This window comes from Antedon mediterranea, chromosome 8 (genome assembly GCF_964355755.1).
Source record: "Antedon mediterranea chromosome 8, ecAntMedi1.1, whole genome shotgun sequence".
NCBI classification, from domain to species: Eukaryota; Metazoa; Echinodermata; class Crinoidea; order Comatulida; family Antedonidae; genus Antedon; species Antedon mediterranea.
Genome location: NC_092677.1, coordinates 9,397,778 through 9,424,095, shown reverse-complemented (window position 1 = coordinate 9,424,095; position 26,318 = coordinate 9,397,778). Strand labels below are relative to the sequence as shown.

The 26,318-nt window shown below is 31.4% G+C and overlaps 4 protein-coding genes across 4 annotated transcripts in view; 2 read left to right on the top strand and 2 right to left on the bottom strand.

The window, feature by feature from the left end:
• LOC140056359 (probable RNA polymerase II nuclear localization protein SLC7A6OS) overlaps positions 1–2,926 on the bottom strand; it is a 28,815-nt gene extending 25,889 nt beyond the window's left edge. The window contains exon 1 of the mRNA XM_072101705.1: positions 2,573–2,926. Coding sequence (XP_071957806.1) covers positions 2,573–2,761 — 189 coding nt within the window. The 5' untranslated portion in view covers positions 2,762–2,926. The remainder of the gene's footprint in view (positions 1–2,572) is intronic.
• Positions 2,927–3,143: 217 nt separating this feature from the next.
• On the top strand, positions 3,144–16,616 carry LOC140056357 (mitochondrial inner membrane protein OXA1L-like). The gene is made up of 10 exons (XM_072101704.1): positions 3,144–3,167; positions 11,376–11,432; positions 12,631–12,813; positions 13,278–13,479; positions 13,763–13,906; positions 14,468–14,553; positions 14,947–15,111; positions 15,322–15,426; positions 15,634–15,796; positions 15,878–16,616. The coding sequence occupies exons 1-10, from the start codon at positions 3,144–3,146 to the stop codon at positions 16,060–16,062; spliced, it is 1,314 nt and encodes a 437-aa protein (XP_071957805.1). The 3' UTR covers positions 16,063–16,616.
• A 71-nt stretch (positions 16,617–16,687) lies between these two features.
• LOC140056356 (tetratricopeptide repeat protein 5-like) lies at positions 16,688–23,759 on the bottom strand. Its single transcript, XM_072101703.1, has 10 exons — positions 23,697–23,759; positions 22,942–23,074; positions 22,360–22,571; positions 20,860–21,007; positions 20,448–20,539; positions 20,179–20,232; positions 19,569–19,715; positions 19,058–19,272; positions 18,719–18,863; positions 16,688–18,458 (listed from the first exon to the last, which is right to left on the bottom strand). Exons 1-10 carry the CDS (start codon positions 23,757–23,759, stop codon positions 18,339–18,341), a joined length of 1,329 nt encoding a protein of 442 aa, XP_071957804.1. The 3' UTR covers positions 16,688–18,338.
• A 59-nt stretch (positions 23,760–23,818) lies between these two features.
• LOC140056360 (cytosolic iron-sulfur assembly component 2B-like) lies at positions 23,819–26,188 on the top strand. Its single transcript, XM_072101706.1, has 4 exons — positions 23,819–24,107; positions 24,344–24,469; positions 24,596–24,641; positions 25,482–26,188. Exons 1-4 carry the CDS (start codon positions 23,910–23,912, stop codon positions 25,574–25,576), a joined length of 465 nt encoding a protein of 154 aa, XP_071957807.1. The 5' UTR covers positions 23,819–23,909; the 3' UTR covers positions 25,577–26,188.
• Positions 26,189–26,318: the final 130 nt, after the last annotated feature.

The window sequence follows — 26,318 nt, the reverse complement described above, 5'->3', positions numbered from 1 at the left end:
GAGGAATGGAAACGAACCTGAACTCTTCATTTAAATTGAGTGAAAATCAGTATACAGTACTTGGTATTAGGTATCACTGGGTACTCGCTAGAAATTGTGGACGCAATATGTGAAATACCTCTTCTCTTATTTCAACTTTTATGTAATCGTTGGTATATGGTAAATATTATTGATTATTGAAACAATTTAAGCCACATTAATTAATGTTTATCATAAGTGTGTTACAATCAAGAAAGATATCAAGCATGTGTACAATCATAACATATTACCAGTAACCATTGTAAATGGTGATAAACAAATTCTGCATTGACAAAAGCAACACACAACCTAAAATACATTTCATGAACCTGCGTATATCGTATTTGTCACTTTACATTTGTTTTATATGTGTTATTCTGGACAGGTCATTTGAAATTTATTAGTTAACTCACACTTCAAATTGATATTAAATGAAATACAATCACTTTGCAATGGTCATGAACTAGCAATAAAATAGCCATAAATAAATTCTGAAACCAAACAACATGGCTTATAAATATTACAGTATCCATTATATTGTTCTGTATTACTGAGTATTAATTATGTTTCATGTTTTCAAAGTAGAAACTGGACTTTATAATAGACAAAACAGACAGAATTGATGGAGTTGCCAAAATAAGTTTCTAAATATAGTAAGTTATTTTCACAGGTAATCTGTAAAAACCTCAATGGATTAACAGAATTTAAGTATTATTTAAAATTAGTATTATTTAATAATTTGACATTCAACTAAATTGGGTTTGAATGCACAACACTACATAGGGATCAAATATTGGTAAAAGAAAAACAATTTTTAACAGCTGAATTTTGAAATTCAGTTTTATACTTTTTTTCTTTCTTCTTTTTGTTTTTTAAATAAATTTTTAAACAGTTAAGTACTGTAAGCAAAAACAGCCTTGCGAAAAACACCAATCAGTTTTTTTATTAGTTAGAAAACTTTTTAATTATTAATTATTAATATTATTGATGTTTATTGTAACAAATTCAACTGAAAAACCTCAAACCTACTGTAATATTCCAGTATTCATCTATTGTTCTATATTTTCTTTGCTGGAATTATTTGTTGCTAAAATGTAGGATAATTACTAAATGGCTGCTGGCAATAGGTCACATTTGTACAATACATTTTCTGTTCTTTACATTAAGTTCACTGAATGAGTGAAAAAGTGTGTATCCTAAAAAAGTTTACAATACAGTAGGAGCTTTTGATTTGCAATGACCAAAAGGAGATTTTTATTTTCAACAACCTAGGACCTACAAATAGTGTTTTCTTGACCTAGAATGCAGCCACTATAAACTTTGTCAAGTAATGGAGTGAGGAAGCATCATAATGTCCCGGCATCATCAACAAAACAAATTAACATGACATAACTAGTTTCTATGTTTTTCGCATCAAAGGCTTCCTATAAAGTATACAGGGATTTTCAATTATTTTCGCATTTATTTTAAAATCAATTTTACAGTGCATAATTGGATGGCTGAATGTCAGTGCTCAATGTAACATTAGGCCAGACTTCGAAACCCATCTGTACTTTTTTTTAAACTATCATCTTAATTGAGTAGCTTTACTCATCATCATCTTTTCTCACCATCGACTTGAGGGATTTTTGTTTGTATCAAGGAGGCATGGAGTGAGGAGCGGAGGCCTTACATTCTCATCGACAAAGATTAGAATAGCCTTACGGGTTGTAATAACTATATGAAGATATCAGTTATTGGATTTTGAATGTTTATTTAAATTATTAATGTGTGGGTAAGGGATAATAATTATTAAACGAGGCACGTGTCCAATCATTAATGGTAATTGGATACGAAGTACAAAAATTAGGCCTAATTGGCATGATGTAATTGAAATTAAAATCCATGTATAGTTGATTAGTTTTAATAAAGAATGAAGGTAGGGCTTATTATGAAATTTTGTTAAAACCCGTTTTCCAGTCGACGTTGAGCTGCATTGAGTTTTTTTTTAAATCGTTAAAGTAAAGAATAAAGTAGAAATTTAAGCGATCATTCTTGGTTTCCTTGGTGTAATTGTTGCTGGGTCGACCACACGCAGCTTTAATGATTGCAGATTATGATTCTTAGCAATTATTTTTCCCCCTTTTTGGTTAAGCCTGGTTTCCATTAAAATCGCTACAGCGTTTCCATTAAAATCGCTACACGCACAGATGTCGCCGACGCAATCGGGAAGGCTCCCCGATTCATCGCAGTAAAATCGGCAAAGTTCAACCATGTTCAACTTTGCCGATTTTGTCGGCGATGAATAGTATACGCGTACCAAAGAATATTTAGCGCTCGCGTACTAGATCCCCGATAAATTCTAGCGTTTCCATAGAATCGCTACGCTCTGTCGTGTAGCGATTTTATGGAAACCAGGCTTTAATGCAACAAAACTCAACGTCGACTGGAAAACAGGCTTAAAATCTGTAGAAAGAAAAGGTTTATTTTATTAGTCTTTTAATAACATTTGAAAACAATAATAATTATTAATGTACATACAATTATTTATCAACAACACATGTTTATAATTTACCTTCTCTGCCACTGTTCCCGCAAATCGGAACACATTTTTCACCTCACTTGATAAACTTTTGGACGAGGCAGAAGCCTTTGCTCCACTTGTTGTTGTCGTCTGTCCTTTCTTCGCCCGCTTACACGACAAAATCAGGGCTTCAACAGGATCATCGGTATGCTTTCTTTTAACACGAACAAGGGTTGTCATTTTGAAAGATATTGGCCTATAACATTAACTGTAAATAAATTGTAAATTCGCTAGGCCAAGACTAAAAAGAAGTTTGTTGTTCGCGAGAGCAGCAGCAGACAACAACACGATCTTCCTCCTTCGTTTTTCACGGGGTTTTAATTTTGTATTTCGTTTCCAACAATTGAGGGCGGCGTTTGCTGAATAGGCATATCACCAATATATTAATTTTAAAACAAATATTATTAGTTACATTTAAAATTTTAAATAATAGTAATTAAATAAATATAAACTCTGTTTAATAAATTATATTATTTATTTTAAACAAAGTGATAAATAAATATTTTTCAAAAGTAGATAATATGTTTATTTTAGATGTTTTCGTGACCTTTTAAACAACAAAATGGCAGCTTACATGTTCGAGAAAGAGCTATATATCCAATACCAAATTGGCGAGTAAATCATGTTTTACTTTAAATTAAATTTATACGCTCTTCCACAAGGTCAATTGTTAGTTATACATACAGACTATATTAAAACAATGATTTTGAACACGTAGGGCATTTCTTTGAATTCTTTCCTATTGTCGTTTTGTGGTAATTTACAGCTTTTTATATGTTTAACAAACGTACATAATCAATTGCGTCTGCATCATGCTAGACTACAACTTCCGGTAGTGACGTAATCAGCATATTTTTGGTAATAAAACTTTTTCACTAAGCTAGGGAATCTTCTGATATCAATATTCATTAAACCGTACTTTAGTTAGCCAATCAAAATAAACGTATAAACAATTTTGCGGCGATTTTGTAGGTAAAATATACTGTGTTTTACAATAACCAATTTGGTTAGAGTAAAACACAATGATAAAGAATAGGAAACATTTAATAATATGATAAATGTCATTACATAGCAATTTATCACTGTGTTTTACTATAACCAATTTGGTTAGAGTAAAACACAATGATATAGAAGAGGCAACATTTAATAATATGATAAATGACATTTACATAGCAATTTAGCACTGTGTTTTACTATAAACAATTTGGTTAGAGTAAAACACAATGATAAAGAATAGGAAACATTTAATAATATGATATATGACATTCACATAGCAATTTAGCACTGTGTTTTACTATAACCAATTTGGTTAGAGTAAAACACAATGATAAAGAATAGGAAACATTTAATAATATGATATATGACATTCACATAGCAATTTAGCACTGTGTTTTACTATAACCAATTTGGTTAGAGTAAAACACAATGATATAGAATAGGAAACATTTAATAATTTGATAAATGACATTTACATAGCAATTTAGCACTGTGTTTTACTATAACCAATTTGGTTAAAGTAAAACACAATGATAAAGAATAGGAAACACTTAATAATATGATAAATGACATTTACATAGCAATTTAGCACTGTGTTTTACTATAACCAATTTGGTTAAAGTAAAGCAGAATGATAAAGAATAGGAATTTAATAATAATGATATATGACATTTACATAGAAATTTAGCACTGTGTTTTACTATAACCAATTTGGTTAGAGTAAAACACAATGATAAAGAATAGGAAACATTTAATAATAATGATTATTTACATAGCAATTTAGCACTGTGTTTTACTATAACCAATTTGGTTATAGTAAAACATAATGATAAAGAATAGGAAACATTTAATAATATGATATATGACATTCACATAGCAATTTAGCACTGTGTTTTACTATAACCAATTTGGTTAGAGTAAAACACAATGATATAGAATAGGAAACATTTAATAATTTGATAAATGACATTTACATAGCAATTTAGCACTGTGTTTTACTATAACCAATTTGGTTAAAGTAAAACACAATGATAAAGAATAGGAAACACTTAATAATATGATAAATGACATTTACATAGCAATTTAGCACTGTGTTTTACTATAACCAATTTGGTTAAAGTAAAGCAGAATGATAAAGAATAGGAATTTAATAATATGATATATGACATTTACATAGCAATTTAGCACTGTGTTTTACTATAACCAATTTGGTTATGGTAAAGCACAATGATATAGAATAGGAAACATTTAATAATATGATAAATGACATTTACATAGCAATTTAGCACTGTGTTTTACTATAACCAATTTGGTTAAAGTAAAACATAATGATAAAGAATAGGAAACATTTAATAATTTGATAAATGACATTCACATAGCAATTTAGCACTGTGTTTTACTATAACCAATTTGGTTATGGTAAAGCACAATGATATAGAATAGGAAACATTTAATAATATGATAAATGACATTTACATAGCAATTTATCACTGTGTTTTACTATAACCAATTTGGTTATGGTAAAGCACAATGATATAGAATAGGAAACATTTAATAATAATGATTATTTACATAGCAATTTAGCACCATGTTTTACTATAACCAATTTGGTTATGGTAAAGCACAATGATATAGAATAGGAAACATTTAATAATAATTATGATAAATGTCATTACATAGCAATTTAGCACTGTGTTTTACTATAACCAATTTGGTTAAAGTAAAACACAATGACAAAGAATAGGAAACATTTAATAATAATGATTATTTACATAGCTAGCAATTTAGCACAATGTTTTACTATAACCAATTTGGTTATGGTAAAGCACAATGATATAGAATAGGAAACATTTAATAATATGATAAATGTCATTACATAGCAATTTAGCACTGTGTTTTACTATAACCAATTTGGTTAGAGTAAAACACAATGATAAAGAATAGGAAACATTTAATAACATGATAAATGACATTCACATAGAAATTTAGCACTGTGTTTTACTATAACCAATTTGATTAGAGTAAAGCACAATGATAAAGAATAGGAAACATTTAATAATATGATAAATGACATTTACATAGTAATTTATCACTGTGTTTTACTATAACCAATTTGGTTAGAGTAAAACATTTTAACTATGATAAATGATATTTAGCACTGTGCTGGATACAGTAAAACACAAATAAAGAATAGGAAACATATAATAATATGATACATTTACATACAAATTTAGTATTGTGTTTTACTATAGCCAATTTGGTTACAGTAAAACACAATGATAATGAAACATTTATTATATGATGTTATTTACATAGCAAAATATTATATTAAACATATCTTATTATCTAAACGTTATGAAAAGAATAGGATACATATAATGTAATAATATAATAAATACAAGTTACATAGTTTATTACTTTTACAGAACCAATTTGGTGACACAGTTAAACACAGTGATAAAGAATAGATACTGTTTTAGGTTATATAACCCTAACCCTAGTTTGAAGCGACATAATAAATTCATCGCGAAAAAGTACGTATCGTATTTAGAAACTTTTGAAATTTGTTAGATATGTTTAATAGGTTCTTACGTCTATAAAACAAACAAAAAATATAAATTTCACAAAAAATTCGTGATTTTAATAATTTACATTTCTAAAAATGTACACTTATGAAATACCATACATTTTTACTTCATTGATGATTCCCAGAAATCAAAATAAAACAAATTATGATATTTCTTTTACATTATAGATGTAAGAACCTATATTGAACATGTACCAAATTTCAAACGTTTTTAAGACGATACGTATTTTTATCGATGAATTAAGTATGTGATCGCTTCAAACTAGGGTTAGGGTTAAATAACCTAACAGTTCCATTCTTTAACACTGTGTTTAACTTTTAACCAAATTGGTTTTAGTACAACACAATGATAAACTATGTACATTTTATTTTTCATATTACATTATAGGATACATATAATGTAATAATAAACACAGTGATAAAGAATAGACACTGTTTTAGGTTATATAACTCTAACCCTAGTTTGAAGCGATCACATACTTAATTCATCGCGAAAAAATACGTATCGTATTCAGAAACATTTGAAATTTGGTAAATATGTTCAATAGCTTCTTACTTCTATAAAACAAACAAAAAATAAAAGTTTCAAGACAAATTCGTGATTTTAATCATTTGCATTTCTAAACATTTACACTTATGAAAGACAATACATTTCCAACACATTTTTACTTCATTGATGATTCTCAGAAATCAAAATAAAACTATTAGGATATTTCTTTTGCATTATAGATGTAAGAACCTATATTGAACATATCTACCAAATATCAAACGTTTTTCAAGACGATACGTATTTTTAGCGATGAATATTAAATATGTGATCGCTTCAAACTAGGGTTAGGGTTAAATAAACTAAAACAGTTCTATTCTTTATCACTCACTGTGTTTAACTTTTAACCAAAATGGTTATAGTAAAACACAATGATAAACTTATATGTAAATTTTATTTTTCATAACATAAAATGTTTGATATTCTTTATAATATTTAATATTATATTTTAGGCCTACTATTAATGACGTATAAATGCACACTACATCTGAAATAACTTTCTACTTCATTGGCGATTCTTACCAAAAAAAAGAACTAATTTTGTTATGTATATAGAGCAACCTATTATAACATGTCTTGTATGATTTTTATCTCGTTTCAATGGCATTTTATACTACAATTCAAATGAAAAAGCATCACAAAAAAATACGTCTGGTATTCAAAAAGTTTCTAAACTCGGTACACAGAAAAAAGGAAATGTTGAAAATGTATGGTCTTTCATAAGTGTGAATTTTTAGAAATGCAAATAATGGAAATCATCGATTTGTCTTGAAATTTATAATTTGTTTTGTCTTATTGAACATATCTATACAAAATTTCAAACGTTTCTGAATACGATACGTTTTTTTTCTCGATGAATTTATAATGTCGCTTCAAACTAGAGGGTAGGGTAGTAACCTAACAAGTATCTATTCTTTATCACTATGTTTAACTGTGTAACCATATTGGTTCTAATAAAAAACAATGATAAACTATGTAAATTGTATGTTTCATATATTACATTTTTACCCAAAAAAATTATTGGGAATGTCAAATTTCTTTTTCATGACATATATCTACAAATTTCAGAAGCTTTTGAGTACGAGTATTTTACGCGATGTTTTTTTATCCTCATTTTAATATTTTGGTAATGTAATTCACATGCATAAAGTTTTGTATCCAAAAATTTTTTATTCTTGGGTAGAAATGAGGAAATAAATAGTATTCCTGTATAATATAATAATCAATAATAAAGTATAAAAAAAAGTGTTGTGTAAACGAACGTTTTTTACGCTTCGAATTTTCTGTTACATTATGTTTGAATTGAAGCTACAGATATTGAATCATGGACCTATAAATTAGTAATTTATAGGTCCATGATTGAACATATCGTCACTCACCACACATTTTTTGTTTTGTATTTCGAAAGTATTTATTCTAAAGAACAATTGATGCAAACATCAACTGCGTATCTTATTTCATTAATTAATTATATTAATTATAATTTGGCAATTATTCGTCACACGAAGAGTCGAATATCGATTCGTCTCGTCATGGGAAGAAAACGTGCATTGCGCACACTGTTTACGCGCCTCAACAATAAACGGCGAATATGCGATTCGTCACTTATGGAACGCCGTTTTACACAAGTTTTTGGCGATGATAAAAATTGCGTCGATGATGAAATTGCGTCGATGAAAATTGCATCGACGCAATGTAGATTGCGTCGATGCAATGTAGATTGCGTCGACGCAATTTACATTGCGTCGATGAAAATTGCATCGATGAAAATTGCGTCGATGAAAATTGCGTCGATGAAAACTGCATCGATGAAAATTGCGTCGATGAAAACTGCATCGATGAAAATTGATGTGATGAATTTAATTGATTATGAAAATTCCAAATGGTTTTAATTCAATCAATGATGAAAATGACTACTAGTAAAGTAAATGATGATGTTAATAATGATGTTAATAATGTTATTATGTTGCTAAAAATTGACGGTTTCTGAATATTTTGATATGATAAACATGTTTACCGCTTGCGCTAGCGCACGTTATAGACAAGCGCACAGTGAGCGCGCACTAAAACAATGTTGAAATATATGCACTGATTAACATTTTAGTGATTTATTGTCAACACATTTTAGCAATGGATCCATTATTGTCCTTTCGGACACATTATATCTTCTAGCTAATTGCTTCCGTTAATCCACCAGTTCAGTACATAAAATTCAGATGTCCAGCATCCATGACATCATATTCAAATCATACCGGCAGGGAGTTCGCAATTTTCATCGATGAAAACTGCATCGATGAAAATTTTTTTTTTTTCATCGATGCAGTTTTCATCGATGCAGTTTTCATCGACGCAATTTTCATCACATTAACGCAATTTTCATTACATCGACGCAATTTTCATCGACGCAATGTTCATCACATCATTACATCAATACTATATTCATCGACGCAATTTTCATCACATCGACGCAATTTTCATTGCATCATCGACGCGATTTTATCATCGCCTAAACTGGCATTCCATACTAATTGCGTGTGATCTGATTGGTGTATTATAAATAAATTCATCGCGATGAATTTTTCAGTAGATGTAATGAGACAGTTCAGTAGATGTAATGACAGTTAATTTAATTGTTCTGCTCTTTTTGTACAAATCTATACTACTTTATATTATGGATTTTGTAGTACTGTTAAAATTATTAAATCTCTGGAAGTGTGTTTTACGAGTATGTCCGCAAATTTATGCGTTTACGGTTTTAAAATGTGAGTTTTAAATAGCGAACATGATCTTGTTAGGTGCACTACGCACGCAGTATTCCAAAATGTCTTACTAATTGGGAGAAAATCATATTTTATCATATCATATTATATCCATTCTTTAAATTCATATTCTTTATCCAAAACTAAATTGGTATAGTAAAACACAGTGCTAGCAATTTATCATATTATTAAATGTTTCATATTCTTTATCATTGTGTTTTACTCTAATCAAATTGGTATAGTAAAACACAGTGCTAAATTGCTATGTGAATGTCATTTATCATATTTTTAAATGTTTCCTATTCTTTATCATTGTGTTTAACTCTAACCAAATTGGTTATAGTAAAACACAGTGCTAAATTGCTATGTAAATGTTATATATCATATTATTAAATTCCTATTCTTTATCATTGTGTTTTACTCTAACCAAATTGGTTATAGTAAAACACAGTGATAAATTGCTATGTAAATGTAATTTATCATATTATTAAATGTTTCCTATTCTTTATCATTGTGTTTTACTCTAACCAAATTGGTTATAGTAAAACACAGTGATAAATTGCTATGTAAATGTAATTTATCATGTTATTAAATGTTTCCTATTCTTTATCGTTGAGTTTTACTCTAATCAAATTGGTTATAGTAAAACACAGTGTTAAATTGCTATGTAAATGTTATATATCATATTATTAAATGTTTCCTATTCTTTATCATTGTGTTTTACTCTAATCTGATTGGTTATAGTAAAACACAGTGCTAAATTGCTATGTGAATGTCATTTATCATGTTATTAAATGTTTCCTATTCTTTATCATTGTGCTTTACTCTAACCAAATTGGTTATAGTAAAACACAGTGCTAAATTGCTATGTAAATGTCATTTATCATGTTATTAAATGTTTCTTATTCTTTATCATTGTGTTTTACTCTAACCAAATTGGTTATAGTAAAACACAGTGATAAATTGCTATGTAAATGTAATTTATCATATTATTAAATGTTTCCTATTCTTTATCATTGTGTTTTACTCTAACCAAATTGGTTATAGTAAAATACAGTGATAAATTGCTATGTAAATGTAATTTATCATGTTATTAAATGTTTCCTATTCTTTATCGTTGTGTTTTACTCTAATCAAATTGGTTATAGTAAAACACAGTGCTAAATTGCTATGTAAATGTTATATATCATATTATTAAATGTTTCCTATTCTTTATCATTGTGTTTTACTCTAATCTGATTGGTTATAGTAAAACACAGTGCTAAATTGCTATGTGAATGTCATTTATCATGTTATTAAATGTTTCCTATTCTTTATCATTGTGCTTTACTCTAACCAAATTGGTTATAGTAAAACACAGTGCTAAATTACTATGTAAATGTAATTTATCATATTATTAAATGTTTCCTATTCTTTATCATTGTGTTTTACTCTAACCAAATTGGTTATAGTAAAACACAGTGCTAAATTGCTATGTAAATGTAATTTATCATATTATTAAATGTTTCCTATTCTTTATCATTGTGTTTTACTCTAACCAAATTGGTTATAATTTATTTAATTTCATTTCAAAAGACATTTACCTAAATTGCTATTTAAATGTCATTTATCAAATTATTAAATGTTTCCTATTATTTATCTGGTTATATAGTAAAACACTGTGCTAAATTGCTATTGTATTAAGGACGAGTTCCGAGAAGATGTATTCAAAGCTACAACCAATCAGAACAGTGTTAATCAATATAGTCCATGGCTACAGCCAATCAGAAACGTCCAAATCGCAATAACCCCTAGGCTAATAGAAATTATTGGTCCGAGTAGCCTTTTCAACCAGACGTTGCGAGGTTTAAAAAGTAAAACATGATTTACTCGCCAGTTTGGTATAGTTTATATACCTGCGAGAAACGTGCGGTAGATTTGTCAGTTTTAATAGTATCAACGAATAAGAAGTCAATTACTAAGGTACATACTTACATTAGTTCTTTTATTTTCATAATAATACGTGCTTAATTTTTAAAATAAATTTGATAAAAGTATCAACATTATTTCTAGGCCTGCCCTATTTAATTTCATTCAAAGTGCATGAATCCTTGTCGACGTCGTCGAAGGTGAGGAGTAAGTAATCCGGCTTAGTACTATTAGGCCTAGAGATCGAGTTATATGCCTAGCTAGCCTTGTCTTTCGTCTTATAGTAGTTTAAAAGCGCCTGTAAAATACAGTATATAGTTTTTTCAGTTCAATTTCTGCTAGAAAGTTTAAAAATTTAAAAAAAGTGATTTTTAAAAGCAGAAAAAAAATTAATTAATAATAATATATTATTATAAATTATATAGGTCTAGCTAGGCCTAGCTAGAGTAGCCGCTAATATGATTATTTATATTTACCAGCATTAATAATAAATATTTTGTAATAAATGAAATATTGATGTATACGATTGAGAATTTAAAAAATGTTTTCGTATAGTAATTCACATAACAGAGTAGCAGTAGTACAGGCATGAATTTTAAATATAATATCTGGTTAATTGTAGGCCTACATAAATCAAATATTTGTAACAGAAATCAAGACGAAAAAATATGAATTTCCCCTAATATGGTCAAACACAAAATTTGGCAAAATTCTGCCAAAAAAACCAGGAAGAAAGAAGAAAAAGATGGTGGATATACGGTGGATAATTTTTGCTATAACATGAAAATAAAAATCTGAAGTTGAATAAAAATACCAGAAATGTAAAATTCAAGTTATATTACCTATATTTAGTCATCTGATAACATTTTTTACCACACGGTTTATTTTTCATAGCTTTTTAAAATGCCTCTCTATTTTCAAAATTTGTGTACAAAAGAATAGAGATTTTAGTGTGTAATTTGAACTATCCCCCCACTGATAAGAAAGTGCTAATTTTCAACAAGCTCGTGTAACACAAATAAAATCCCAAAAATTATGAAACTTAGGGGAAACTATTGATCGATAATTATTGAAATGTATGATCAATAGAAATTTTTTACCCGCACTTGGCCTTTAAAGTACTGTTCTCAAAACGGAAACTTGGTAAAAATGGTACAGTAAGTATTTTTCTGCTTTCCAAATCGAAATTATCTAACAATAAAAACATGCAGTGCTTTAACATATAATCTTAATTCTTGTTTATTTTTTACAGTGTACAAGAAATATCAAAACATTTCAACAAGCATTTTCTCATAATAAATTATCAAAGTCTCAAAGCAGTTCTTCACTTCTCAAGCATCAGTTAGGTCGAAATATTCCTTATGAAGTTTCTGCATTAAGTTTTGTGCGACACAATAGTACACTAGATGATGTAGGAGCAAGTTTAGAAAATCCGGTAAGAATTGTGTGAAACGGAAGTGGTTAACTATCAATTGTGCATGTGTGTTACTTATTATTGTGCTATTTATTAATTAGTATAAATAAACTTAAATTGCTTAAAGGTGTATTGTCCCTTGAAAAAATTATTTGTTTAAATGTCTTTGTTGAATACCATGTTTTACATAATAGTTATTCAATTTGACCAAAAATTGGAGAGAAAAAAAAGTTCTTTACCTGGAAAGACTGTAATTTAGTCAAAGCAAAAAAATAGTCAAATTGACTTGAATTTAACCGTTGTCTATTTATAAAATAAGAAATGGTATATTCAATATCTTTTTTTTTATTAATCTTAATTTTTCATGTTTTTGGAGGACAATATATTTATATTATCTTATTTCTATGGAAAACTGTAAATTAAAGATTTGAATATGATTTTAATAACTCACAGAGAATAAATAATAATGATGATTTCTACTTCAGATTTCAGAGACTGCCAACCAGCTATCCTCCTTGCCATCCAGTGATGTGGCTACAACAGCAGCAGAGATTCTTCAGCCTGTGGCAGAGATTCCATTTTCAGAGCTTGGGCTTGGCGGTTACACTCCAGTTGGGTTGCTACAAAGTGCTTTAGAATTTCTTCATATATCTGCTGGCTTACCGTGGTGGGCTGCTATTGCTACAGGTTACTTTACCTTAAACTTTTAAATCTGTTTGTCCCCAGTTTTCTATTTTCTTTTTATGAAGTTGCATAAATAAACCTTATGTGTTCGTACTGCGTACAGTATATGCAATTTAATTGCATTATGCAGTGCATTCAAATTACGGAGAATTGCATCTGTACATGCTCACAAACAAAATTTGAAAACGATCCCAAGTTTTGATTTGGCCAGTTGCAGTAAGTATTGCAGGCCACGTACAAACCTCTCCAATCAACTTTCAATATACTTATAGACATATTTCTACAGGTACCATAATAGCAAGAATAGCTGTTTTTCCAATAATTGTTCGTAACCAACGTTATTCTGGACGTATGAACAATGTAATGCCAACGTTTCAAAAGCTTACAGCTAAATTTAATGAAGCCAGGACATCAGGAGATCAAACTGAAGGTATTACTTAATTTGTTTATAATATTAAAATATATTTAAGATACTTTCAATTAATATTTGTGTACCCTGTAGTTCCCTTTTCAAACTAGAGACCTAGAGAAGTGATGTTAAATATGTTTAACTAACTAACAAGTGAGGGCGTGTGGTGCAGGGTGTTGGACTACTGATCGTGAGACCGAGGTTTGAATCCAACTCTTACCGCATTGCTTGTATCCTTAGGCAAGATACTTTACTTACGTTTTCCTCTCTCCACCCAGGTGTATAAATGGGTACTGGTTAGATCAAGACAGAACTTTGCGCTGATTACTTGCTGCATTATGGGAGTATGTTTCCATACGTGTTTGATCTAAAAAAATGACTGCGGTAATAATGTTCAGCGCTTAGAGGTTTCACAACATTAGGCACTATATAAATCCAGGATATTATTATTGTTATTATTAACTAGTAAACTGTAAAATTCCTAGTTACAGGCTTAATAATGCAATTGTAACTATCTTTTATTATCTGTTTGGTTTTTTTTTTAGTACTGTATGTGTACTAATAATTGTTTGTTTACTTTAGTAATGATGGCAAGTAATGAAATGCAGCGGTTTATGAAGAAACACGATATTAATCCACTTAAGAGTTTTATGGGAGTAGCTGTTCAGGTAAGAATTATATGATACAAAAACTCTTGATGAAAGAAACACATTTGGGACCTAACAGGGTGTCCCTTGAATAGAGGTTGGCCATTTTGTTATTAAAACATATATTTCCCTTGTTTATTTCATTGGAAAGTGTCCCCTCAAAGGGGCTGGCTGTAGTGTTAAAACATATATTTCCTCTTGTTCTTTTCATGGGAAAATGTCCTCTAAATAGGGGTTGGCTGTAGTGTTAAAACATATATTTTCTCTTGTTCTTTTCATGGGAAAGTGTCCCCTGAAAGGGGCTGGCTGTAGTGTTAAAAAACATATAGTTTCCTTTTCATTTCATGAGATGCAGATAGAAGTATGCTTTTGTGAATGTCCATATTCATGAATATTTATAATCTTTCTTTTCAGGCACCAATATTTATATCATTCTTCATTGGGCTACGAAAAATGGCAACATTACCAGTTGAAAGCATGCAAGTTGGAGGAATGTCATGGTTCACTGATCTTACAACCTCTGACCCTTATTATATAATGCCCGCAATGGCAACCCTCTCTATGTTAGCTGTGTTGGAGGTTAGCGTATTCAACATATATTTCCCTTTATATTTAAATGTGGAGAATTGTCTACTATCATTTGCTTCAAATCAAAGGATAAATACAACTAGAATTTTAACCAAAATACTAAATAGTTAGTATCGGCTTTGGCATTAATAAAATAGATAAATATATTGTCTATACTTTAAAGAATTATTTACCTTAAAAATATTGCCTTTGTTTCCATAGCTTGGTGGAGAAGCAGGTGTGAGTTCCGCTCAAATGCAAAAAATGAAGATTGTTTTTCGAGTGCTGCCTTTTCTTGTCCTTCCATTCATTGTATCCATGCCTAAAGTAAGTACAAAGTCACATGGGCCTATCTAAACGTGTCATAGATATTGCTTCCAGACTGATAAAATCAAAAGCAATTCTGTCCACACTATCAAATAATGAAATAGTAAAATGACATCATCGTGTCCATATATGGGCACATCACATTTTTGTTGTCACATAAAGTTTGATGGTGTAGACAGAGCTTAACACGTTTTTTGTATCTTTTAGGCCGTGTTCTGTTATTGGATAACATCCAACTGTGTATCTGTAGCTCAAGTTGGTATGCTGCGGTTTCCCTCTGTTCGTGAAGCCTTGAATATTCCTGTACGTGTAAAGCACCGTCCTGAAGACATGCCAAAACAGGAAGGCATTATTCAGAGCATAAAATCAGGTAAAATAACAGTTCAGTATTCATTTTCTCTTTTCAGCATATTTTCATATTGAATTAAAAATTTAAATGTTTTCATATTAGGCTGGAAGAATGCTCAAACCTCGTATGATTTTGACCAGGCTAAGAAAAGTCAAATACAACGATTGAGAGAGTCCGGTACTGGACCTGTACCACAGACATTCTCATATGACCCAACAAAACAGCAACCAACTGTGGCACAACCAATGTCCACAACAACTAAAAATGTACGGAAGAAGATTCGATAATTAAACAAAATACAATTTTGAAAATCGTTTTTTAAATGTCGAGATCTAGACTGTAAATGGGCATGGAGCTGTGGTATGGTGTATTGACTTATACAGTAACATATCATTCAATGTTATAGGTTCAATTCCTAAATGAATGAAAAGCTAAAGCTACTAAAGATCTGTCGTGCAATATGACTCGTAAAACCGATGCATGATGTGATATGTGGTCTATAGACATCACTGAACCAACAATTTATAGATAAAAATTACCTAATACTAGTAGGTTGGTATGAAGGTTACATGTGTGAAATGTTATGCAAGGTTAAACCAAGAATCAATTTAAAATGTACAATATTTAACGTGGCAGGTACACAAGGTTCCGTGCATTAACACACAAAGTTGTAGTCTCCCTATACAATAAGATAAATACTTAAATATTTGGCAGCAATTGCCTTCCATAGTTTTTTGCTTATTTGTTTATCTTCAGTGTGGAGTGATAGAAGATAAACAATGGCAGTTAATAATGATAATTAGTAATAAAAAAGAGCTAATTACATTGAAATGCACTATTTACTATGAATAGTAAAAGGAATGTACATAAAATGTTTACATATGAATAAATACAAAGATAAATTATTGCTTTGTATTTTTTATTTGTCAAATGCTTTTAAAAACAGAACTGAATAAACTATGTGCAATTTTAAATCCTAGACAAAGTTATTGTACGTCGTGAGGTAATTTCCCGATTGATCATAATCAAAACGGTACTGGGTATGGTCTACTAGCGTTCCTGACCCCAACAAGTACATCCATTCATAGAAGCCTTAATGAAGTAAGCCTACCTGGTGGTGGCCATAGAACGGTCCCGAGATAACGACTATACTTTGGCTTTAGTCGTTGATTACGATCAATCGGGAAATTACCTCACGATATTGTACAATAATGGAAGAACAAATAGAATTCACTTTAGAACTTCACAAAAGTAAAAATGGTTATCTTAACTATATTTTCAACCATCAAACTGCATATGGTAGATTCTGGTAGAACAGGTATACAAGTCCATTCATCTGGAACACTGGTAGAACTTCAATTCTTGAAGGTGCAAGCCAATAAAGAGTAGCAAACACTAAAGCCTGCGACGGGTGAGGATCACACACAACTAATGTAGGAAAAAATTGTATAGGATTTTTGTATGTGGTTACCTACAATAAACAAGGCCATAACATGGCTGCAGTCACATGCGCGACTTTGAGTTAGTGTTTAGTGAGCTGGAGAGTCGCATTTGCACGCGACTAAAAACCTCACCCATATTCTTACAAGAATGCTTAAGAAATTTTCCTCTAATTTTTGAGAAACTTTCTAGAAAGATTTGACTTGGTGTACAGAACAATATATTAATTTCTGGTCCGTATCCCAATAAAAAATAAGTTTCTTCCATGTTATTGTTCTGTCCAATTTCTTTCCTAGAACTATTTGTTGTACTGACTTCTGGGTGCAAAATAATCAATCGTCTTGCTAGTATCCCATCAGCGTGGGCAGAAATACTGTATGCCGTGATTGATGGTACGGAATGAAAGTGTTGAAAATTTAATATCTTATTTGTAGTACACTGCATATAACACTTCCAAGCTTACTGAAATATTAAACCATTAAAAAATGCCTTGCTAATCTTGGTAAAAAAATATTGCACAAAATGTTGGAGCATGACACACTTGTTTCTTCTGCAGAGGAATGAAGTTTATAAAAATACATTTTTTCGATGTATTATGGAGCACAAGGAATAAAAAAAATGTATGACTTTGTTTATGCTTTTATGTTTGCTAAAAAATATCACTATTTTAGTTAATACAACATTTGCTCTAGTTCATTGAAGGATTTGAGGTTTTCCATTCTCAACATAAACAAGGCCATATACATGGCTGTAGTCGCGCGCGTGTTTACCAACCGACCGACCAACCGACGTCGTGAGCTGTAGAGTCGCGAGCATTGCATAGAGCACTAAAAGCACGTCTAAAACCTGGTGTATTTTGTTCACAAAACCATATGGTACCTACACCATTGTATTTGTTTATGAATACAAAACATATTTTTTGCAACCATGTATCCCATAATGATGGTCCCTGCAAACTGTAGTACTGTACTGCTAATGATAGGAAGCTTTCGATTTGTGACGACAGACTACAAATTAAAAGCGCCCTTTATGTTGCGTTTCCATGCGATGTATGCAGCGCTTTCTGTAGACCCCAACAATCAATGCCATGTGGGCTGTTACTCCTCCTTTCTAGTGACACTGCTTATTCGCATTTAGTAGATACAGATAAGACTGTTGGTGCCTGCTTTTCTATTCCCCATTTCTTTCCATTGACTACTAACACCACTGGAGTTTCTACTCTTATACTGGGGAACTTGATAACCTATCAAAACATACAAAATGAATAATACACTCTTTTTAAGCATTCGACTCACCAAAATCACAAAGATATTAAAATAGGGTAAATAATGGGTATGCCATATGCTTTGACATATACATGTTTTTTTTTAAATATCCAAAACAAGAAAATGTACCTTTATCTGGAAACTCCTGCAATTATTGGGAAGGTTTCTGATTATCAACTATCGACCTATAGTGCAGTGTTTTCAGGAGCCCATTTGATTGGAGAATTATCACACTTACCTTATCACTAGCACTAAGCTCATGGTGCATAACAAATGGTTCAGGTATTGCTACGGAATCTCCTATGATGACCCCTTGACCTTGAGCAATGTTGAATATATTAACCGCATAACAGGTGCCTTCTGAGTCAATCAATGCAAATGTACTGTATGAAGAACAATATTTAACAAGGAATTATCAACTGCTTGATGTTGGTATAAAAGATATTAAGTAAATTGATAAAGATATTTTATTTGGCATTCAATAATGTTACATTGATTTGAAACCATGACCCTGGCCAAGCATCTTAACCACAAAGCTACAAATCCACTGAAAGATATTCTAGTTGGCAATACTTACAATGGAATTGGCTCATCTATCATTATATTGCACACTACTTTTCCTAATATAACTTTTTCTTTGTTTAGTCCTTTATCAAGCTGATCTAATTTGACAGGCTCCAACGTCACTTTATCCCCCTTGGCAGATTGGAATATTCCTCCACCATAAGGGCCTAGATCAGATGACTTGAAGGCGCCTAACAGCTGCTGTAGTCTTTTTGGTTTTAATTTTCCCTGCAAGTATAAATTAATGTAGTTGATAATTTTGGCTTAATTTATATGAATGATTTTAAAAATCTTACATAATATATTCACTTCATCTAAACACAAAATAAATGTCAAATTTCGTATGAAATCCAATAACTCTTCCCCCTCTCTCAAAATAATACAAGTGAGTGAGACGGGATATAACTAGAAGGCCTTTAAAACAATGTTTTGGGGGAAGACTGAAGACTGTAGGTGGGTGTCCTAACACAACTTTGTGGCCCAGCACAATACAGTACATCTATGGATATGGTAAATTGACTCACTTTTTTCTCAACTAAATCTTGTATTTTTGATAGGTATATAACTAATTGTTCCATTTTCTCCTTTGGTTCTGTCCACATGGGGTCCAGAGCACTTGCTCTTGCATAGTCTATTAATGCTAGTTCATATTCCTCTTGATATTTGTGCAACTAAAACAACAAACACATTTTTTACAATACATTACTACATTCATTCTCTTTGGTGATACAATAGGCAAATTTGACTTATGGGCTCCTCAAACATTTGCAAAAGATCTACTTCCACTGCTTGTATAGAAACAATAAGGAATTGCAGCTCCTCGAAACAGACTAGTCAAATACTGTACACCTACTAATCACAATATTACTCTGTGTAAATTCGTTTTTGACCAAAATAATGATAGTGATATTTCAAAACATGGTAGTGATATGACATCATGTCTATATATAGACACATCACATTTTTGTCACATAATGTTTGATAGTGTAGACAGAGCTTTAAATATATACTGTATGCTATTAATAGCAAAACAGTGGCAAATATCAACCTCAGGGTTAAAGCATATTTTTACCGCAATCTGTCACTACTAATTTTACAGAGATTTTAAAATACACATTTATTTAATATACTTACTGTTGCTCTATTAAAATGTAAATCAGGATTGCAATTTGCTACTGGATCTTTCTCCTGAAATATTAATTAATTCATTTTTTTAAATAAAAAATCAATTTATATTAAACTGTAATTAATAAACGGCAATCATACACGTACTGAGGACAAGATCGTACCTAAAAGTTAAAAAAAATCTATTATACTATTATGCCTAGTTACAATTTAATTTATTAGCTGACATTTTAGAGTCCATAAAGTAAGGTGTTCTTTTAATATTTGTGTATACTTACTGCTTGTGAGTAGGCACTTATACATTGTTTAAGTATAGCCGGATTTTGACTTCCAGCAAAAAACACAGCCAAATATGCGTTCCCCATAATAACTAGAAAACCAAAGAAAATAGTTAAATGGTTCTACATAGGAACGTTATCAAATAATTTGTACACTAACCACCATTGTAGCATGTATAAACAAGCACAATCAAATTTACTCACTCATCATGTGACAGGGGCGGATCAAGGATTTTTAAAACAGGGGAAACATAGGGAATGCTAACATTGATAGTCTGTTCAATATAAATATCAAAAAGTAGTTTATAATTTCATTAGCTGTCAAAATGGGAAGGGGGTAAGGGGGGTAATATGCACCCAAACCATTGGATCCGGCCTGTGTTATGAAATGCATTATACTGTATTAACTTACACCATGATGTTCCATCTTTAATGTCCAGTTGAATAGCTTCCTTAGCATATTCTATACTTTGTTGTATAGCTTGGTTCTTTTCTTCATTTGTTTTTCCAATTTGTCTTAAAACCATTGACAGGTTACGCAATGAATACTTGTTCTTACTCTGAAAGGAATAAAAATCACAGGCATTTATGTAAAGATTTTATACAAAAAGACAGTAGGCATTTTTGTCAAACATAGGTTATATAATTATCTTTTTTTAAGACATTTTTTTGACATCATGATATAACATGACCAATGGCGTTACATCCCATCCAAAGGAAAAGGCAATGTATCTTCTTACCTAAGCATGTGTTATGCGCGATTTGAACGATTTGCGCAATTTGAAATTGCGCAAAAAAATCCTTGCGCAATTTGAAATTGCGCAAAGAATTCTTGCGCAATTTAAAATTGCGCAAGAATTTTTTTGCGCAATTTCAAATTGCGCAATCAACTTGCGCAATTTCAAATTGCGCAAGAAAATCTTTGCGCAATTTTAAATTGCGCTGCACAATTTGTAAATTGCGCAAGATAGTTCTTGCGCAATATGACACCTTTGCGCAATTTGAAAACGAACTGTAAATTTTCAAATTGCGCAACAAAATTCTACCAGACAATCGGTATTATAATAATTTATTGGAAACTAAATAACTCAAAATAAAACATAATAAATGCGAAGATGTGTGTAATAAATACATAACATTTATTATTACAATTAAATAATATTATCACTGTAACTTGAAATAAATCAAAATAAATGTAAAAATTAAGTTTTTAATATTAGTTTAAGCTAACCTAGTCAGTATCAGTAGTCCAGACCCTAGCTAGGCTAGAGTAGTATAGCCGGCCGCCCGCGCCGCGCCCGCCTGGTGGAACACCACCGCTTCGTTTTCCTTCGTCGGTTCTTCGACGGTATGCTAACTTATAACAATATTTGCACTACTAAAATAAGGAAATGCGATATTTATCTTTAATTTTGAATCATTCTTAGAAATTACTATAAAAATATGGGTATGCATGATTTCACAATCTGTCGAAAAACCTTGCGCAATTTACAGATTACTTGCGCAATTTAATACGTTGCTTGCGCAATTTGAAACACATGTTTCAATTCAAATTGCGCAAGGATTTTTTTTGCGCAATTTCAAATTGTGCAAATCGTTCAAATCGCGCATAACACATGCATTCAGTATGGTACAGATAGGCTTGAATCTATGCCTAACACTATGCTATTCCGATACTATCATTACACCATCACTATCTGGTATATAGAGTGTACAGAACCCAGACAGGTCTCACAACCAGAACACTACCAGTCCCAACCGGTATTTCAATGCAGTATAACCCAGAAAAGTTAGTTTCTACCCACCAAAGTTAGTGACAAACTGTGCCAATGAAACCAACATACCCGGGTAAATAGTTAAGCCTGAATGGAGCCAATGTTAGTGCAAGATTTTTGTGGTAGTTTATACGTACATGGTTGAGGGCGCCATTGAAACAGTTCCTAGCTGTGTCAACATCTTTCTTCTTCCAATAGCATTCACCTAATTGGTTCCAAGCTTCGACAAGTTTGGGGTCAAGCTTGACGGCACGTGATAAGCATTCAAGTGCATCGGGGCTAAATTCTGGGAGAACGTTTAACGCTTTGCCTTTCAAAAAGAAAAACACTGCCCTCTCTGGTGTCTCAACTGTGCAAGAAAAATATAAATTGTTTTATGACAAACTAATATTTCAGCTTCAGTTAGTGAATTATTGAATGACCCACTACTATACGACCCCTGAGAGAGGCGCGTCATTTACAAATTAATTATTAAAAAACAGGGATGTGTCAACGGTCCGTGTCAACAAACCTAGATGGTACAGTATGTCACATCAATGAACAATGGTGTGTCAATTTCCGTCAGTCTCCCGGGGTTAAATAATGTCGTACAATTGACAAGTGCATTATCCCCGGCATTATCCTAGTTTTACATGGTAAAAAAATATGTGCATGGGAGTTGTAGTACATAACTAAAAGTAATAATTTTCAAATTAATTTAAAATAAATGAATATTGCACCTTGATGTTCTTCAAGAAGCTTGATAGTTTTGTTTAGCTCTTCTTCAAGTTCTTTGGCTTTGTGTATTGCTCGGTCAAGACTATTTCTTTCAAAGTAATGGTCTCGGAAATCATATAATTTATTTACAGCTTCCTATATAGACAGAAATCATAATTTTTTTAATGCATCTTTCTTAAATCTATTGCTGGAGTAGTACTAATTATTATTAATCAAACAATTAAAGGAAGTGATTTAAATGAAAAATATTAGGTATAATACAATAATATTACAATGTAATAGTAGGCGGCCTAGATACAGTATTTATGAAATTATGTAGGCCTTTTTATTTTATATGGAAGAAAATTGAATAAAAATAATATTTATAATATTATAATTTTAATAATATATAAAAATTTAATTTTAAAAAACGTTCTCAATTAGGCCTATTATTATTAATCATATACCGAGCACAAGCTAAAACCTAGGTCTAATTAAAATAAATATGAACATTTTTTCGCGTTGAGCTGAGCTAGGCCTAAAAATATAATGCAAATGTGTCTCGCGATGAGGAGCAAACGCCAGTTTCGCCGCCTTTCCGAGTCGCAATGATGTCATTCGACTATATCTTGCTATCGCCTAGGCCTAACTTTAATATTTTAGCATGAAACAATGAATAAAATGATACAAAACAATAATAAAGTTAACTCATTGTATGCCTAAATATATCATATATCATCTAATTTTCAATTTTATGATTTTTATGCTGTTTTATTACCTCCATTTTCGAAAGAAGTGAAGTTGACGTTTGGTCACTTTCCGTCGTCGTCGCCGCCGCCATGATTATTTCTACACCAAAAACAACGTCTGGATACAGAGAGACCATTGGAGGTGGCCTACGTGATCAAAACAAATTTAATCACATTCACATGTTCAGCCTCTGCTTTGGCTTCAAGTTATTAAGCCTGGATTAGATAGATTTATCATCAAAATGACTCAGTTGGAAAATGAAAATCCTCTAATTCATCAGAAATTACAAGAACGTTCTGTGTTACCCGAAGAGGAAGATGACAATATAGTTGACGCTTTCGATACGAGAGAAGTTTTTGATCTGATTCGCGGAATAAATGATCCTGAACATCCGCTGACTCTTGAAGATTTAAATGTTGTTGATTTGTCCAATGTTCAGGTATAAATTAAGTAACAATTACTGTCTGTATCCGGTGTCGAAACCTCCATATTAAACTTATATTTAACATCCTTCTTCGGAACAGACTGGTGTTCCTTCCTATCTATTGCAAATCTACATTGTTCTGACTATAATGTTGAAAAAAGGCAGATTGTGAACCTTTATTTTTGTTTTGTTTGATGAATTTCTTATAATTATTTTGATAAAATACTGTACCATGTTTTCATATTTTTCAGGTTGATGATGCCAAAAATGATGTAAAAGTTCTTTTCACTCCCACAATACCTCACTGCAGTATGGCCACACTCATTGGCCTGTCCATTAAGGTCAAACTTCTTCGATCTTTACCCTCAAGGTTTAAGGTCAGTCAACATTTTACAGTTTCCGAAACTGAATTCTATAATTTTAGGCTAATTTTAATTGTAAAATACTTGTCTCTTCTTCATACATTTTTTTTGTAATAAAAATACTTATATCTTTTTGTTTAGGTTGATGTTGAGATTTCTCCGGGTAGCCATGCATCTGAGCATGCAGGTAATTTTTGCACTTGTAGGAGTGAGAGGGGGGGGGGGGGACACCATTGTTTAGATCCAAGATAAGTAAAAACCCTCCTTTGGGACACTCTATCCAGCGGACAATCTTAATATGGCAGACGCACCCCCCCCCCCCCCAATTCCCAAAAGGTCCACTATTTCCTCGGTTGGTATTTTTTCTTGTCTATTTTAACTAAAGACAATATCATTATATATATACAAAATTTACATTATCAATGGTATACAAACAAAAATATGTTAATATAAAATGAAAAGATATCGGTAATTAAATTACGGAATCTGAACTGACTACAAACTCGATGTAAAACATGCGCAGTCGATCATGTGACGACAAACAATAGCTTAGCGCTTCATGTACGCGGTACGCGGTAAAGTGTTTGCTGGACAACTTAACCGGCGGTAAAGACGTGTCTGGAAATACAGACACTATCGAATACGGCGCCTAAACAAGCGAAGGAAGGCCAACTCAGACAGCGTCGTACAATAACGCAAATTTTGAAGGGGCCTTCGCCCCCTGGACCCTGACCGGGGTCCCTTGGCAGCCCCCTGGCCCCCAGCCATTGTTGCTCGCTTTTCGCTCGTACCCCCCATTATAAATTCTGCATACGGGCCTGTATGTAGGGGACACTTTTCAGTAAAATGCACTATACTATATACTACTGTATACTAGAGGACAATATATGTTTTAAACACTGGCCAATAATCCCTAATTAGAGGACACTTCCCCTATTATTAGGGAACACTTTGTTGCTTCGAAAGATAACCTTTTAATATGGGTTCTCTAAAGTTTCTAACAAAATATATTTTCCTTTATTTTTAGTAAATAAGCAACTTGCCGACAAAGAAAGAGTAGCAGCTGCTCTTGAAAACACTCATCTTATAGCCGTTGTGAATCAGTGTTTGGAAAATAGTTGATCAACAAACAATCTATTTTTTGTGACTTTGTACATAAATAAAAGGACACATTTAAAGCAGATATATTGCCAATGTACAATGAACATACTATACTGTACTAAATATTTAACTATGAGCAAAGGAGAAATGATGTATGTGTAAAATTATAAATCTGCAAGATGCCTTTAGGTATCATGCAGATACTATACCTGTTACCTGTATAACTTTGTCATTCCAACCTATGTGAATTGAGCAGTCTAACTACTTATGTTCGATAAAATAGGCCTTCCCTATCTCTGTCAAAATGTGATGTGCCTGTAACGCCAAATGAAGTACCATCACTACCATATTTGGACACATCACACTTTTCTTGTAAAACTAGTTTGATAGTGTAGACAGAGCTTGTAGGTCAAGGTTTTGGGGTTTTTTTTTCTTTTCGTAAGGTATAGATGCATGGGGAAATCATACCAAATGTTTTAAACTAATTTGATGTACATGGAAGTAGGCCCTATTGATGTTTACTAATTAAATTATTTAAAAAATGGTAATTTAATACATAATAGTATACAATATATGAAATCAGGAGATGAAATTAAACTTAATTTTATTATGAATTAAAAGCTGGTAGTAAGAAAATAACTGTCAATATTATTTATCTATCAAATATGGTTTCAAATAAATAATCAGATTAAAAGAAATATGAACACCTTTCGAAATAATGGAATAATCCGTCGAGGGAGCATTTTAAGCATCACGTGGTGCA